This window comes from Pieris rapae, chromosome 15 (assembly GCF_905147795.1).
Source record: "Pieris rapae chromosome 15, ilPieRapa1.1, whole genome shotgun sequence".
Taxonomy (NCBI): domain Eukaryota; kingdom Metazoa; phylum Arthropoda; class Insecta; order Lepidoptera; family Pieridae; genus Pieris; species Pieris rapae.
In genome coordinates, this window is record NC_059523.1 from 360,440 (window position 1) to 374,676 (window position 14,237).

The window sequence follows — 14,237 nt, forward strand, 5'->3', positions numbered from 1 at the left end:
CTCGCTGAGCTGATTACAACGAGCTCAATGACGGTATGTCTACTGCTAACCATCCTCGAGACCCAGTACCCACCTTCGGAGTCCATTATCAGGTTCATATAGTCACATTTCTCGTATCGTCTCGCTGAGCTGATTATAACGAGCTCAATGACGGTATGTCTACTGCTAACCATCCTCGAGACCTAGTACCCACCTTCGGAGTCCATCATCAGGTTCATATAGTCACATTTCTTGTATCGTCTCGCTGAGCTGATTACAACGAGCTCAATGACGGTATGTCTGCTGCTTACCATCCTCGAGATCCACTACTCACCTTCGGAGTCCATCATCAGGTTCATATAGTCACATTTCTAGTATCGTTTCGCTGAGCTGATTACAACGAGCTCAATGACGGTATGTCTACTGCTAACCATCCTCGAGATCCAGTACCCACCTTCGGAGTCCATTATCAGGTTCATATAGTCACATTTCTCGTATCGTCTCGCTGAGCTGATTATAACGAGCTCAATGACGGTATGTCTACTGCTAACCATCCTCGAGACCTAGTACCCACCTTCGGAGTCCATCATCAGGTTCATATAGTCACATTTCTTGTATCGTCTCGCTGAGCTGATTACAACGAGCTCAATGACGGTATGTCTGCTGCTTACCATCCTCGAGATCCACTACTCACCTTCGGAGTCCATCATCAGGTTCATATAGTCACATTTCTAGTATCGTTTCGCTGAGCTGATTACAACGAGCTCAATGACGGTATGTCTACTGCTTACCATCCTCGAGATCCAGTACCAACCATCAGAGTCCATCGTCAGCTGATGATGATGACTCGGTTTCGGTATTTTAGCAATACTGACATTAAAAAGTTTTAACCTCAGAACGAATTAAACATGTAAAAAAATCATGTATGTACTAGTTAAATAATTGGCAGCCACCATTTTTTCTAGACCAATATTTATTTATAAATTTTTATATTTAGCTAATAATTGGTTTCGTATTCACGTAGTTTTGTTAGACTATTCACTATTTTGTTAGACTAGATGGCGTTAGTAAATTATTGTTTGTAGTAGAGGTCAAATCCTCAAAGTCATCGGCGTATGTTAGAGTCTTAAAAGGATATAGGCAAGGTTTCGAAGATTCTCGCAGCGTTCCCCCTTTGAATAGCTAGACTAATTCTATGTCGGAGGTAGCTATCAGTCTTCGATCTCCTGTGAAGTCGACTACCCTTTTTGTTATTTACATTTTACTTACAAAGCCCTAGCGCGCTAGGACCACACAGACCAATGGTATAGACACCGAATGGGACAAAATCATATTCGGATCCCAGATTCCGGATCACAGATCCCTGTATTTGAATGATTTAGCTTCTTCCGCCGCTTGACATGCCGCATCAGCTCTGATGTTGGTTTCAAGTAGATGGGAAGGGGCTAGCGTATCTGAACTGGTTGCATCCCATACCCGCATCCAGCCCATCTTTCATGGAATGAAACTCATACTGTACGGTCTCTTGCCATCGTCTCATGCAATGCCAGTCGCCTCAAGTTGACTTGGTACATTGTCCGTAGCAAAGGATCGGCGTATGATATCGTTAATTGCGACGTGTCTCGAGGAGCGGCCTGAACTGTTTTGGCATGACCGTCCCTGAGGCCTTTGCTTGTCGACATCACTGCCACACGGTCATTGATGAGGAGCGTAGACCGGAATGTTAATCTTATTACGAATTCCTGAAGCAACTACATACTAAACATTATACAATTCTAAAGCGAAATTACATTTATTTACATTACAACATTTTGTATATATATCTCATTTCAGCATAAAAATTTGAATGATAGGACTTAATATAAAATTTAATAGCAGTAACAGATTGGCAATTTTTTTAAAATGCAATAAACTCTTTACGTCTTCAAGTGACAGGTACAGGGCAGATGTTATCTGTGAAAATAATAACATAAAGTGTTTCCTAAAGATTGCGTCACACACAGATTGCACACTTTAGATTGTGTTAAACAATTTAACCAGGTATCAGTAAGAAAGAAAGTTTACAAACTTTGTAAAGTGCTCTAATGCATAGATGTTCATTACACCGCATTTTACGCAGACCTAAAGCACCTCTGCAAAATTCAATTGGAGCAAAAGTTAAAGCCCCAAGATTCCAGTCAGAGGCTTGACTTAACTGAGCGCTTTTCTAATATCTCGTTTTCGGATGAAGGAATTATCGGCCATTACTTTTTTGAAGACCAAAGGGGTGCACAATTACAGTCAATTCAGAGCGTCATGTTAAAATGTTAGACGACTTCTTGGTGTCTGATCTTCAAAACTAATTACTTAATTATACTATAATGATTAAATACTTTTTTGATCCAAGATGTATTTTAAATCGTTCAACTAAATATTAACTTTATTTTGAGATACCTTGTTTTAAAGGGAAATTTGCATTAAATAACTTACCAAATGCGGTAACCAACACATAATATATAGGATTGATACGGTCACAATAATTTTGCTGAAAACCAACTCCTCCTTCTTCTCATTCTTACATTTGTTATATGGGGAAGATAATCTATATTTAGATAATGTTGTTATAACACCTATGTTACATACCACAAGGGTTATGCATATTGAAAAACCTGAAAGTAACATTGTTAAAATATCAAGTTCGAACTTGGGAGTATACTTTTAGGGAAAGATTCACAGACGAGACTTCGACACGAAGTAAGACGCACACACACACGGGTATCACACTTAGTGTCACATTTACTCTGAATCTCAAGGTCAGGCTCTACATTCGACTTAAAAAAGTAAGGATAAGTAAGTGCCTCTTTATTTATGTTCAGATGATTCAGTATTTTAATGCTTCAACAAAATACTAACACGAGCAACAGTAAATAATACGACGCGTTGTTTAAAAGCGCGCAATAGACTAACAAAATTTATTATTTCACTTTACTTCTTTGTATTATCTTAATCTATTTGTTCTCACTCTTAAAATAAGTAATATTCAGAATATTTAGTAATTTATAAAAAACTTACCAAAAGTGACAAATGCTATACCATACGCGTAGTCTAAAACATTTGTATGATCCACGTAAGTTGTACAAGTCTCCGTTTCTGTGCTATAGTATGCGCCTAGGCCCATTAAAGGGGCTAAAGTGAACAAAGACGCCAGCAAAAGTATTGTGCATAGCAGTCTTCGGATTGTAGATGTTGTGATTCGCTGAAAAAAGGATATTAGGTATGACTTTATGTGAGACGACCCGCTCAGGCTTCGCTCGAACAACCCGTAAAATTTAAAAAATGATATATATCTAAACCTTCCCCATATATGTATCTAATATATGATATATTTATGAGTCGAGTCCTTCTTATGTTCGTATTGATAGTGGTGTTGAATATTATTTTCGCCTTGGATATCAAACAAGGATTCAGAGACCTATCATATATATAGGTGGGAATATACTTACGTGAGAATATGAAATCGGGTTACTTATTGCGAAAAACCGGTCTATCGCTATGACAATGTCAGTACAACCTCCATTTATGCCAAACATACGAGCGAGAACATATAAGGCGCAGAAATATCTTTTATTGCCTGTAGGGCTTAATTGATTCAATAGTTGTGCACACAACAGACTAATCTGTAAAAAAAAACGGCGAATTATTAATAAAAAAATCCACAGTTACTCCTTTGCATTCCGGATAGCGAGTAATTAAGGGTAGCCCGTATGTCGAATGCAGTAATTTTTTATTGCGTCAGTCTCGACCTAGTTGAACCGTATAATATAACGAAACTGAAATGAAAATAAACTTTCTTCGATAGTTGATATAAACGGTAATATACTGATTATTTTAGGAGGTATACTACGTATATATTATATAAGTAGTATAAATATGTACTTAATATAAATTCAAGAAATACTTACCAATGCCGCTCCGTTATTCAGAGACAATATTGTGAAAAGTAATTTTTGTTTTCCACTTTTCACTTTATTACCAAATAATATAAAAGCTAATGCTACTAAGTTTAATAAAATACCAAAAGCCGCTCCTATATCAACTATATAATGTAATAAAGTCAAATTCCTGTGATTATAAAGTACCGTTCCATTATTCAAATATTCCATGTTGTTCTGAAAATCTAACCACAATTTTAAAATCTTGCAAATAAAATTTAAGAATTTAAATTTGCGAACGCGTCGTTATTGATTTTCACAAGTAAAATGAATAACAATGTGAGTAAGACGTATACTGATAGACAATAAATATATTTTGATATATCAGGCTAGTAATGAAAGTATTTGGGTGTAATGAGTCAGTACGGGGAAAATAATATAGTTTAAATGTCATTGTGGTTTTTCCATTGTTCTCCCACGTTTCATAAAATAAATATAGAATAAGGAATTGTATGAATAAAGAGAGTAGAATATAGTTACAGTAGCTGTGCCCGCGATTTCGTTCGCATGGAATATTGAATTTCAGCAGGACTTTAAGTTGTTTAAGCTAAAAAAATTACAAATTAATCGCATACAATATATCTATATAAAATAAATAGCTATTGCACGATGTTTTTAATTTTTTCTATCTTTTGTCAAGAAGATTCTGCGGGATTGCCACATAGAGTTGCCTACAGAATTTTTGTTCTTCTAAAATAAACACCTACGTACACCTTTTATACCTAATGTAGAGTAGCCGTGTACCTTTTACAATAGGACTAGAACAGCAACTTTCAGGCTCAACTTATGAGAAGGCGTACCTACTCTAATAAAGCTCTTAGAATCTCTACAAGAGAAGGCATGCTTATCAGTGTCCTGCTTGAGAGATATATTTTAAGTAACAAAAATTTTGTTTGTTGTACAGATACTGGCAAACATCTTGCAGAGGCGATTTGTAGGTATCACTGGAGGGTAAGGTAAGCTCCCGGCTTGATCGGGCGTGGTTGGTAAATCAGTTGACATTTGTGTCCCGCGCTGTGATCCCCAGAGGAATCTCTCTGGGCGTCCGACCCCTTCGACGCTCACAGTGGACTTTACCAATGTTAGGGGGCTCAATTCTAACCTAAACGCAGTTCAATTTTACCTAGAAACTGTGAAGCCTTCTTCCTTACCGAGACTCAGATATCCTCCCCGGCTGAAACTTTTTACCTCTCCTACCCAGGGTACAAATTGGAACATTCATTTGTGCCGCGGGCGGGAGTTTGTGTGTACGTCAGAGAGGATATCTGTTGTCGTCGCCTCGGGACGCTTGAAGGAAGATACTTATCTAACCTCTGGCTACGCGTTGACTGTGTTGACCATCCGCGATTCTGTGCGTGCCTGTATAGGTCCCATAGCGGAAATGATGAAACTGACCGACTCATTGAGCATATTCAAATGGCTACAGATTCCCTGCTCGAAAGGTTTCCTGCCGCTGAAATCGTGAAATCGTCTAACTTGGGGATTTTAACGCCCACCATGCCCGTTGGCTCGGCTTTGAAATCACCGATCACGCGGGAAGATGCTTTCACGACTTTGCTTTACCCTATGGTCCATTACATACCAGTATTAATATACCGAAAAGGTCCCTCCAGTGGCGTAGCAAAGGGGGGCGGACCGCACCGGGTGTCACCTTTTTGTGGTGACCTCCACCCGGTCTCGAACTTTAAGAACAATCACTACACAGTATAAAACAAAGTCGCTTTCTATGTCCCTTTGTATGCTTAAATCTTTGAAACTACGCAACGGATTTTGATGCGGTTTTTTAATAGATAGAGTTATTGAAGAGGAAGGTTTATATGTATAATAACATCCATTAAATAGTGGAGAAGTACTGTTATTTTTGAGGTTATTTTTCCGCTTACATTGCAAACGCAGGCTGAACCCTACGAGTTTTATCAAAATAATGTACTAAGTATTGTACACATTGAAAAGGTCTACAGAAAAGTCCGTGATGGTATATGTCTATCTCTTTTTTCACATACACAGATACTACATACACTACAGATTTTCTGTAGTGTTTGTAGTATCAGCATTGTACCCGTGCGAAGCCGGGGCGGGTCGCTAGTTAGCTATATAGGATAATGTGATTTTCGGTTTTATATAAATTATCAACCTTGTGTGTGTTACAGAAGTGGTAGGTTTATTGATTCTCATACACCCTGATTTATTGTGGAGACTGAATTTTACTCTAAATCTTGCCGTAAAAAAAAACACATTGTTAGAACAGCAGTGAATCCTTTATCATATCAAATTTATTGCTTAGTTTTTAAAGTATTAATAAGACTGTCATGATTGTGCAACAATTTGAATTCGTAAAGTAATATCTATTTCAACTTCTTGAATATCTTGCGACCTGCGATCAACTTCGCTGTTTCACCTCCCAAAAAGTAAATCTGTAATTCTATGATACTATATGTAACACTATCCTTGGATTGTAAACGTAATGGAAAATCCAGCCCTAACTGCCTCATTATCTACTCCAAATGACGACATTTGAAAACAACAATTATATTTCCTTATGCTGTGCAAATAATTCAATTCATTACCATGGTACAAAAAATAATTTAAAACACGATTTCTTTGCGAATCTTTATGGGACTCTGTAGCAGTCAATAACGTATGAAGCTCAGCTTGTAAGCTGTTTCAGCAGCTCTTTGAGATGCGTGACCTTGTGTTTAAAGAGCATTATTTCTCATAACAAAAATATACTTTACTTACATGAGAAACTTAATACCTATATACGAGCGACTAACAAGATTTACATCGCTATAAGCCGTCCTAATTTGAGTCTACTAGGTTCACTCTGTTATGTAAGTATCTTTAATCGTTGCCGTGCTCGACATTGCGGTAAGATGTTAGCAGTTTTCTGACCAGCATCCTTTTAAATTTTGAGAATTTAAAAGCCAACTTTTAAATTCTGACGTGCTTCATTTTACTTTTGAATCTAGTAGCTTATTACTAGGTGCTCGGCATTTAGACAAAAAGGTCTGAGTAAATAATGAACTCTTGCAAGTATAACGAAAATAACTTAATTTATATTTACTCTATTTTATAAGGATCCTAATTAATTTAAGAAGTGACATAAATTCAATAATTTTTGTAGAGCCAAAATAAATGAAAACGTATTATTATTTTTACCTATAACTACAAATTACGAAATCAATATTATTTTAACTGTGATTAGATTATATTGAATAAAAAGAAATCTAATTCTAAAGTAATCTTAAAAAAATCAAAACGAATTTTTAAATTAGAATATAATAATATTATCAGAAATATAATCTTATTCTAAACAAACACATTTTTAACGAAGTTTAAAGTAAATAACTCGTAGAAGACAACTCACAAAATAAACAAAATTTTGCCGATTTCAACAAACTAAAACTATTTTACCCTTAAGAGAACATTTGGAGGTTGTATTTATTTATGTTAAAAGAGTTTCAAGCTTAAAAATTACACAAATTTGATGCAAATGTTTATTACTACTTAAATTTCAACAATTCTTAAAATAACAGAAATGTAGTAGGTACTTGTGTGCTTCGTATACGAACAGGATAATGTGAGTTTCGGTTTTCTACAAATTATATCAACCATCTATGACCTATGTGTTACAGAAGTGCGATTTATTATGGAGACTGAATTTTACTCTAAATCTTGCATTAACATATACCTACTGCTTCACACACTGTTCGAACAGCAATCAAACACACGACTACATAGTTGTGAATCAGATGAACATCTGCGATAGATATATTGATAAAAATGTGCCAATAACATATCGACGGATTGTTATAGCCATCGCTCCATACAAGCTATCCATGGTAGGTCGGATCGGTGTATGTAGATAGACCTTTGTTTGAAAATTATAGTTCAACTGCGCCAATAATCTATCTTAAATTTTTTACTTACACCAGTTTTTAAAATAATTTAAAAGCTATTTGATATGTTTCAAACATAGACATGTATGTTTTAATATTAGTTGAACGGTTTTATTTACTTTATTTAGTTTATATTGATGATTAAATATAAGTGTAAAGAGCAAAGAGAATGCTATCAATCCGTCGCCAAAAATGGATAGACTTCGTAGGGTTTGGTTATTGGGATGCAGATAGGAGATTGACCGGCTATCACGATCTGATTGAAAAGTATCTGAGATTGTTATATTATGTACTGCAATAGCGGGCTATAAGAGCGACTTGTGTCTTATCCCCACGGGAGACAGTCCGAAGGAAGTTTAAGGAATTACATATACAATTACATTTAAGTCAAAGACTTTGGCAAGTCAATACAATTTTGAGAATATTTTATATGTGCGGAAAAATATAGATATCTTTAAAAATAATAGTAGCTTCCATAATTAGGTATACTAATAAAGCCAAGATTAGCGCACCAACCACAAGGCTGCATCAAACGAGTAATTCTTTCCAAGTAAATTGTATACTTTTTTTCAACAAAATCCCTAGTGAGATACAAGTGTTGCCAATAAATACATTTAAATCGTACATAAAATTAAAACTGCTTGATTATAATATAAATGAATATTTACACGATCCTAGTGCTTGAATATGAATTGCTTCAGTATAAAGAAGTAACGCGACTGAATCTCTCGGCTGCATTTCCAGACTCTGGAGCGATCGTCAATATCCACGACTATTAAAAAAACTTAGCGATTAAAAAGATTGGCGGAGACTTTATTGCTAGTTCTTCTCTTCTGTTCTACGCTCTTGATTTGAGAACTGAAATTAGAAGCATTTAATGTATATTTCTTTCTATGACATTCATAAGTGTACATTATGTTGCATATTTATGATTTTTGACTTCTGACTTTGACTATGTTACCTAGTTAATGTTATTAGAATTTTAACTACCTAAATACTGTGTACTTGAGTAACTTTTTTTAAACTATTACTTTCAAGTTCTATCGGATATTTTTAGTGTATGTTGAGTGTAAGATTCGTCGTAGCCATGATCAAGAAGAGGACGGTTGCCACTTGTAAAATGTAAAGTAGTATCGTCTACGAAAAGTGCAATTAATGCAACGTGTTTAAGTTAGTCACACGAACCCATACGGGGAAGGAGGAGGAGAGGTGGAATACAGTCAATTATACTCTTTTTTTCGTGGGGAAATGCGTGCCGGGAGGGTATGCGTATTCGCATACCCTCCCGGCACGCATTTTCCCGGCACGGTTGCCTGGTGGTGAAAGGTTATATGGGACTTGCTACTGGGCAAACCCACTAAAACCCCACGGCGCCACCAAATATCGCCCGAGGCAGGACACGGTACCAGCTTAGCCTTGTCCGCATCCAGCCACGTGATCACGAATGATGTCGAATTGACCTTGGCTTAGCAAGGGCCATTGACATCGGCCAATTTACCATGTTTTATGAAGCTGTCCGGGTACAATGCTTGCAGGAATGCGTCAGCATCCCTTCTTTTAGACGCTTGAACCCCTGTTCCCCCGCTGAAGCAATTGCGTGCCTAGGATTATACACGGGGTTGCACAGTGCAACGGCGAAGCTGTGTTCTCCTACGGCGACGCGTTCAATCGGTCTTTAGCCAACTCCAAGAAGAATTAAAATGACCATTGTCGTGCTGCTGCGAAATGTCAATAATCTTGACACATAGCATAGCAAAGTCTGAGGTCTGTCTGACAGGTTTAGCTCATGTTTGTTTTCTTTTTTCTAACCTAACAATGCGTGGTAAGGTAAATAATATCTATATTCTATAAGTTTAAACATTCAGTTTAACGTATAATTGTACAATGAATCATTTAGAGGTTTTTAAATTCTGTAAAAATCTTGGCTGTTGTGATATATGCTGTATTCGTTACATGGGATACAAGAAATATAGTGTTTACGAAAATTCTAAAACATTTGTAGAACAGGTATGTTTATTCTCATAAACAATTTAATTACTCTAAATATAACAGACCCATAATGCAAATTAATAAAATAGATATAAATAAACATTTCAGTAACATTGAAATATATATATTTTTAATTTAGTCCAGTTACTTTTTTAGATTATTTGTAACAAACCTACTAAGCACAACAATTAGAATCTTTATGTCAATATTACTATATGTATAGACATAAATAACTTCATTTTAAGATTGTGAGACATATAAAATTAGTAATTATATTGAACCATAACTGTGTCTCATTTTATTTATACAGAAATGGATAAAATATTTGTACTAAAATGTATACTAATTTCTAGTTTCAAGATGCAGCTAAGAACAAAACTCTACATAATAAGGATAGTATAGTTACTAGTGAAACTACTATAGCTCAAAATAATGAGACAGATACAGAAACAATCAATGTTTCAAATCATATTTTGGATAGAAATGAATCTGAAAAACATGAAACCATAAATGTTGTTGATAAGATAATAGAAAATTATGAAGAAAAAAGAGAAACTCCACCAAGTAAGAAACGTAGATTGGATGTATGTGTAAGCTGTCTTGGAGTGTTGCAAGAAGAATTTTGGAGAGATACATTTGTAGATATCAAAGATATGATTTTAAAGAAGGGGTATATCTTTTATTATTAATTTTTTAAATATTGTGTCAAAATCTTTTTGACTTATACTTGGTTTAAAAAATTTCAGTTATGAATGCAAAACCTACACTTGTGGTCTCTCTGCTCCCATATCAACTATTTTAAGAGAGAAGATAATAACATTAAAAATTGTTGAAGCATTTCCAGAATATGATCCTAGTGAGTAATTACTTTGAAATAAAATATGCTATAATATATAGAAATATTTATATATATACAGTATAGAAATAATTAGCATATAATGAAGATTAATTGCAAAAAGTTTATGAAGCTGTTTATTATATTGCCTGTCTATGGAATTAATATTAAACTTTAGTACAACAATAATGTTTTTAAAAATTTCAGCTATATACACACAGCTCAAGGATGCATGGAAAATGTCCTTTAGACCTAAAGTCGCTGATGTTATTGACAAGTCATTTGATTTGGACTCACCATTGCTCATTATGGTACATTTGGATTATCCAGATGATTTACAGGTAGGTGGGGATTATTAAGTTATATATAATATTATTTTTTTTATTACAATCCATTATACAGTTATAATGATAGCTTCTTACCTTTAACTAAGTCTGAAGTTACTACTTCTTATAGAATTTTGCTTGCTTCTTTTGGAGTTATTCTTTATTTTGTTTCTATTCAAAGAAGTGCTATATAAATATTTTTTTCCTGTTCTTTTGTCATAATTGTAGTAAATTTTAATGAATAAAAGAATTAACAATATTCAATATTTCAGGAGTTGGAAGTATTAAAGAAAGTTAACCCAGGTCTATTTGAAAACCGTAATAAATATAAGAGGAGATTTCCTACAGAATTCACGAGGCAGTCAGTTGAACAGGTATTATTCATCTTATATTTTATGTTTCATTCTTAGCTTATTTCCAAATTCCAAAGGAAAATAAATGTTGAGATCATTTACTGACCCATTATTTTAAGAAATCAATTTATATGTATTGTTTAATATCAGGCTCTAGAAGATGTCAAGCTCTCAAACTTAATGTCTTCAGGTGCACAATTAACAGTGTTAGGTCACGCGCAGTGTGTTAGTGTTGTAGGTGCGCATGCGCCGGTCTATTTGGGAGGCAGGTGAGGCACCTCTTTTTTTAAATAATATTACAAACAATTTAGTTAGTCCAATTGCCCAATTTGACTTGTGTCAATTAAGCCATATATATACACATGGCTATTCCCTATTCATATTTTCCAATCTTGTTATTGTTAAAAAAATGCTTATGAATTTTACATATGTTTCAGGCGAAACTGGCCTCGTCATTTGGAAAATTAATAAAGATATGTTTTCAGATATATAAAATTAAGCAGAAATCTACCACAAACGCCGTGGATTTTGAAGAACGTGAGAGTTCTACCGAATTCAGTGGAAGAAATAATATTTGAGCCTCTCGCGAAACTATTAAAGTAAGTTTAGATCTTCAAGGTTTTAGAATAATAATAATAGTTTAAACTTTCCCCATATCACTATTAAATGCAGATACATCAATTTCAAACAAAAGTTGTGAAAATGAGTTTCTTCTTGGTTGTGTTTCCACCCATCTGCCTTCGATCACTGTTAGCAAGCTCTGATGATAACTTAACTGAAAAATTAACTGTGTCAAATATATATAAATTTTTTTTTTGAAATTAGAACATTATTTTATTATATTGAAATCCCACTATTTCTCTGATAATATAAATAAATAAAAACAAAGAAGTTTTACTTTACACATCTGTTTTGATTCGATCCCAAATTAAACAATCTTCGTTGTGTGCTCTTAGTTTGTCTGACTCTGATGTGGAGACCCGTTTAAAATTTATATCGGCTGGAAGAGAAGACGTTGACGTGAGATGTTTGGGCGATGGAAGACCGTTTGCTATCGAAGTATGTATCTATAAAATTGATTTTTAATTTGTTTTTCTCAAATATAAAGACCTTCGATGATTTCATTTTATTCATTAATCGTGGTTAAGATAATTTTACCATATTAATGATTGTGTTGCTTCAATAAATAATAAAAACATAATTTTAGTATTCACCCACCGGGTATAAATAAATAGGAGTATGCGATCGATCATGATCATTTAAACAGCTTGTTAGGTAATTTACCTGCGGTTTCATAAAATAATTAAATAGATTTCAGATCCAATAAGGCAACTTACTAGTGAGGAATTAAATGGTGCATGCGCTGAAGTGTCCAAGAGTGGTGACGTAATTGTGAAATTTTTGACATACTTGTCCAAGTGAGTATATATTTAGAGTAGATAATTAAAAAATAATTATTATCTTTATATATATCTTTCACTTGCGATTCCGCTTTTAGTGAAACCTATTTCGATAAGTTGTTTTTTCGTATTTACTTAATTTTTTAATCCACTATTTAGAAATAGAATAATAGGTTTCACTTTATCTTCTATACACTTCTATACCCATTTAACGTCCATAATATACTAAAAATTTTAAATATCTTTTGTTTGGTTTTATAATTCTATTGAGGACATACGCATATGCATACGCACGTTCGTATAAACCTATAGTATCACAAAAATTGTTTCACCGAAGATCGAATCCAGGACGTCTGGCCCTTAACGACATACTTAACTACAAATATTTTTTCAGAGACGATTTAATTCAGTTAAAAAAAGGTGAAGAAACAAAATGTAAGACTTACGAGGCGTTATGCATCAAACTGACACACTCCAAGTTTGACGACGTACGTATAAACTACTTAAAGTATTGGGCTCATCGCCTTGATCCCTGATGAAGAAACCCTTTCAAGGGTTTTCTTTTTCGCTATTAACACTCTTTCGTTCGGTGGAAGAAAACATCGTGAGGAAACCGGCACGATTATATTATGTCGAGACTGAAATTGCGCTAAATGCAACTCCTGTATGTCAAATCGAATTCACTGAATCTAACTAAACTGGTCATGTTCTCACCAATAAAAAATAATACCAATGAAAGAGGCAGAAATGTATCTAGGTTGGCTATAAAAATAAATTTGTTAGTCCATTGTCTATAGATGCTTCTTTAGGACCAAAACATATTGTGTCCTAAATTGAGTTTCTCGAGTTTTCAAAAGCGATATGCTATCAAATATATTTTAATTAATTTCAAGGATACCCTGATGCCTTATCAGGACTATGGTTGTAATATGTCGTACATTTTTAGAATATCACAGAATCCGTAACAGTAACCCAAGAAGATATAGACTACATAAACAAATATCGCAATACGGACATGGAAGACCCCGTTCGGGTCCAAATCACTCAAAAAACCCCAATTCGAGTGTTACATAGACGACCTTTACTCACAAGAAAAAGAGAGATCCTGGACCTACAGGCCAGGATTGTGCCAGGTGAGGTTTTTGGACGTAATATTTGTTTTGTGAAATGGGTAACTTATAATGGTCAAAGATCCCAATTTAAACTGTTTAATCTAACCGAGATGTTAAGGCAATCAATAAATGTACTTATAATTATTTCAGACCAGCCCCAACTTTTTCTTCTCTCAATTCGTACGTCAGCGGGAACGTACGTTAAGGAGTACGTACACGGCGAACTGGCTCGTACGCATCCGTCTCTTTCGCACGCGTTGAACGCCGATATCGATCTTCTGGCTTTAGACGTGACCCAAGTGCATTTAGAATGGCCTCCAAAATAAAATTATGTTTGAAATTTTATCACTGAGGTAAAAATAAAACAATATAA

At 34.7% G+C, this 14,237-nt stretch overlaps 1 protein-coding gene across 1 annotated transcript; it reads left to right on the plus strand.

Annotated features, from left to right (window-relative positions):
• Positions 1-9,636: 9,636 nt before the first annotated feature.
• LOC110998214 (putative tRNA pseudouridine synthase Pus10) lies at positions 9,637-14,204 on the plus strand. Its single transcript, XM_022266744.2, has 12 exons — positions 9,637-9,856; positions 10,192-10,508; positions 10,585-10,694; positions 10,881-11,014; positions 11,272-11,373; positions 11,503-11,621; positions 11,838-11,951; positions 12,309-12,411; positions 12,664-12,770; positions 13,147-13,240; positions 13,699-13,885; positions 14,015-14,204. Exons 1-12 carry the CDS (start codon positions 9,734-9,736, stop codon positions 14,188-14,190), a joined length of 1,686 nt encoding a protein of 561 aa, XP_022122436.2. The 5' UTR covers positions 9,637-9,733; the 3' UTR covers positions 14,191-14,204.
• Positions 14,205-14,237: the final 33 nt, after the last annotated feature.

Coding starts and splice junctions, on each gene's coding strand:
- LOC110998214 (XM_022266744.2), top strand. CDS start 9,734: ATGAATCATTTAGAGGTTTTTAAATTCTGTAAAAATCTTGGCTGTTGT. Junction 10,509..10,584: donor GATATGATTTTAAAGAAGGG/GTATATCTTTTA, acceptor AAAAAATTTCAG/TTATGAATGCAAAACCTACA. Junction 13,241..13,698: donor CACACTCCAAGTTTGACGAC/GTACGTATAAAC, acceptor GTACATTTTTAG/AATATCACAGAATCCGTAAC.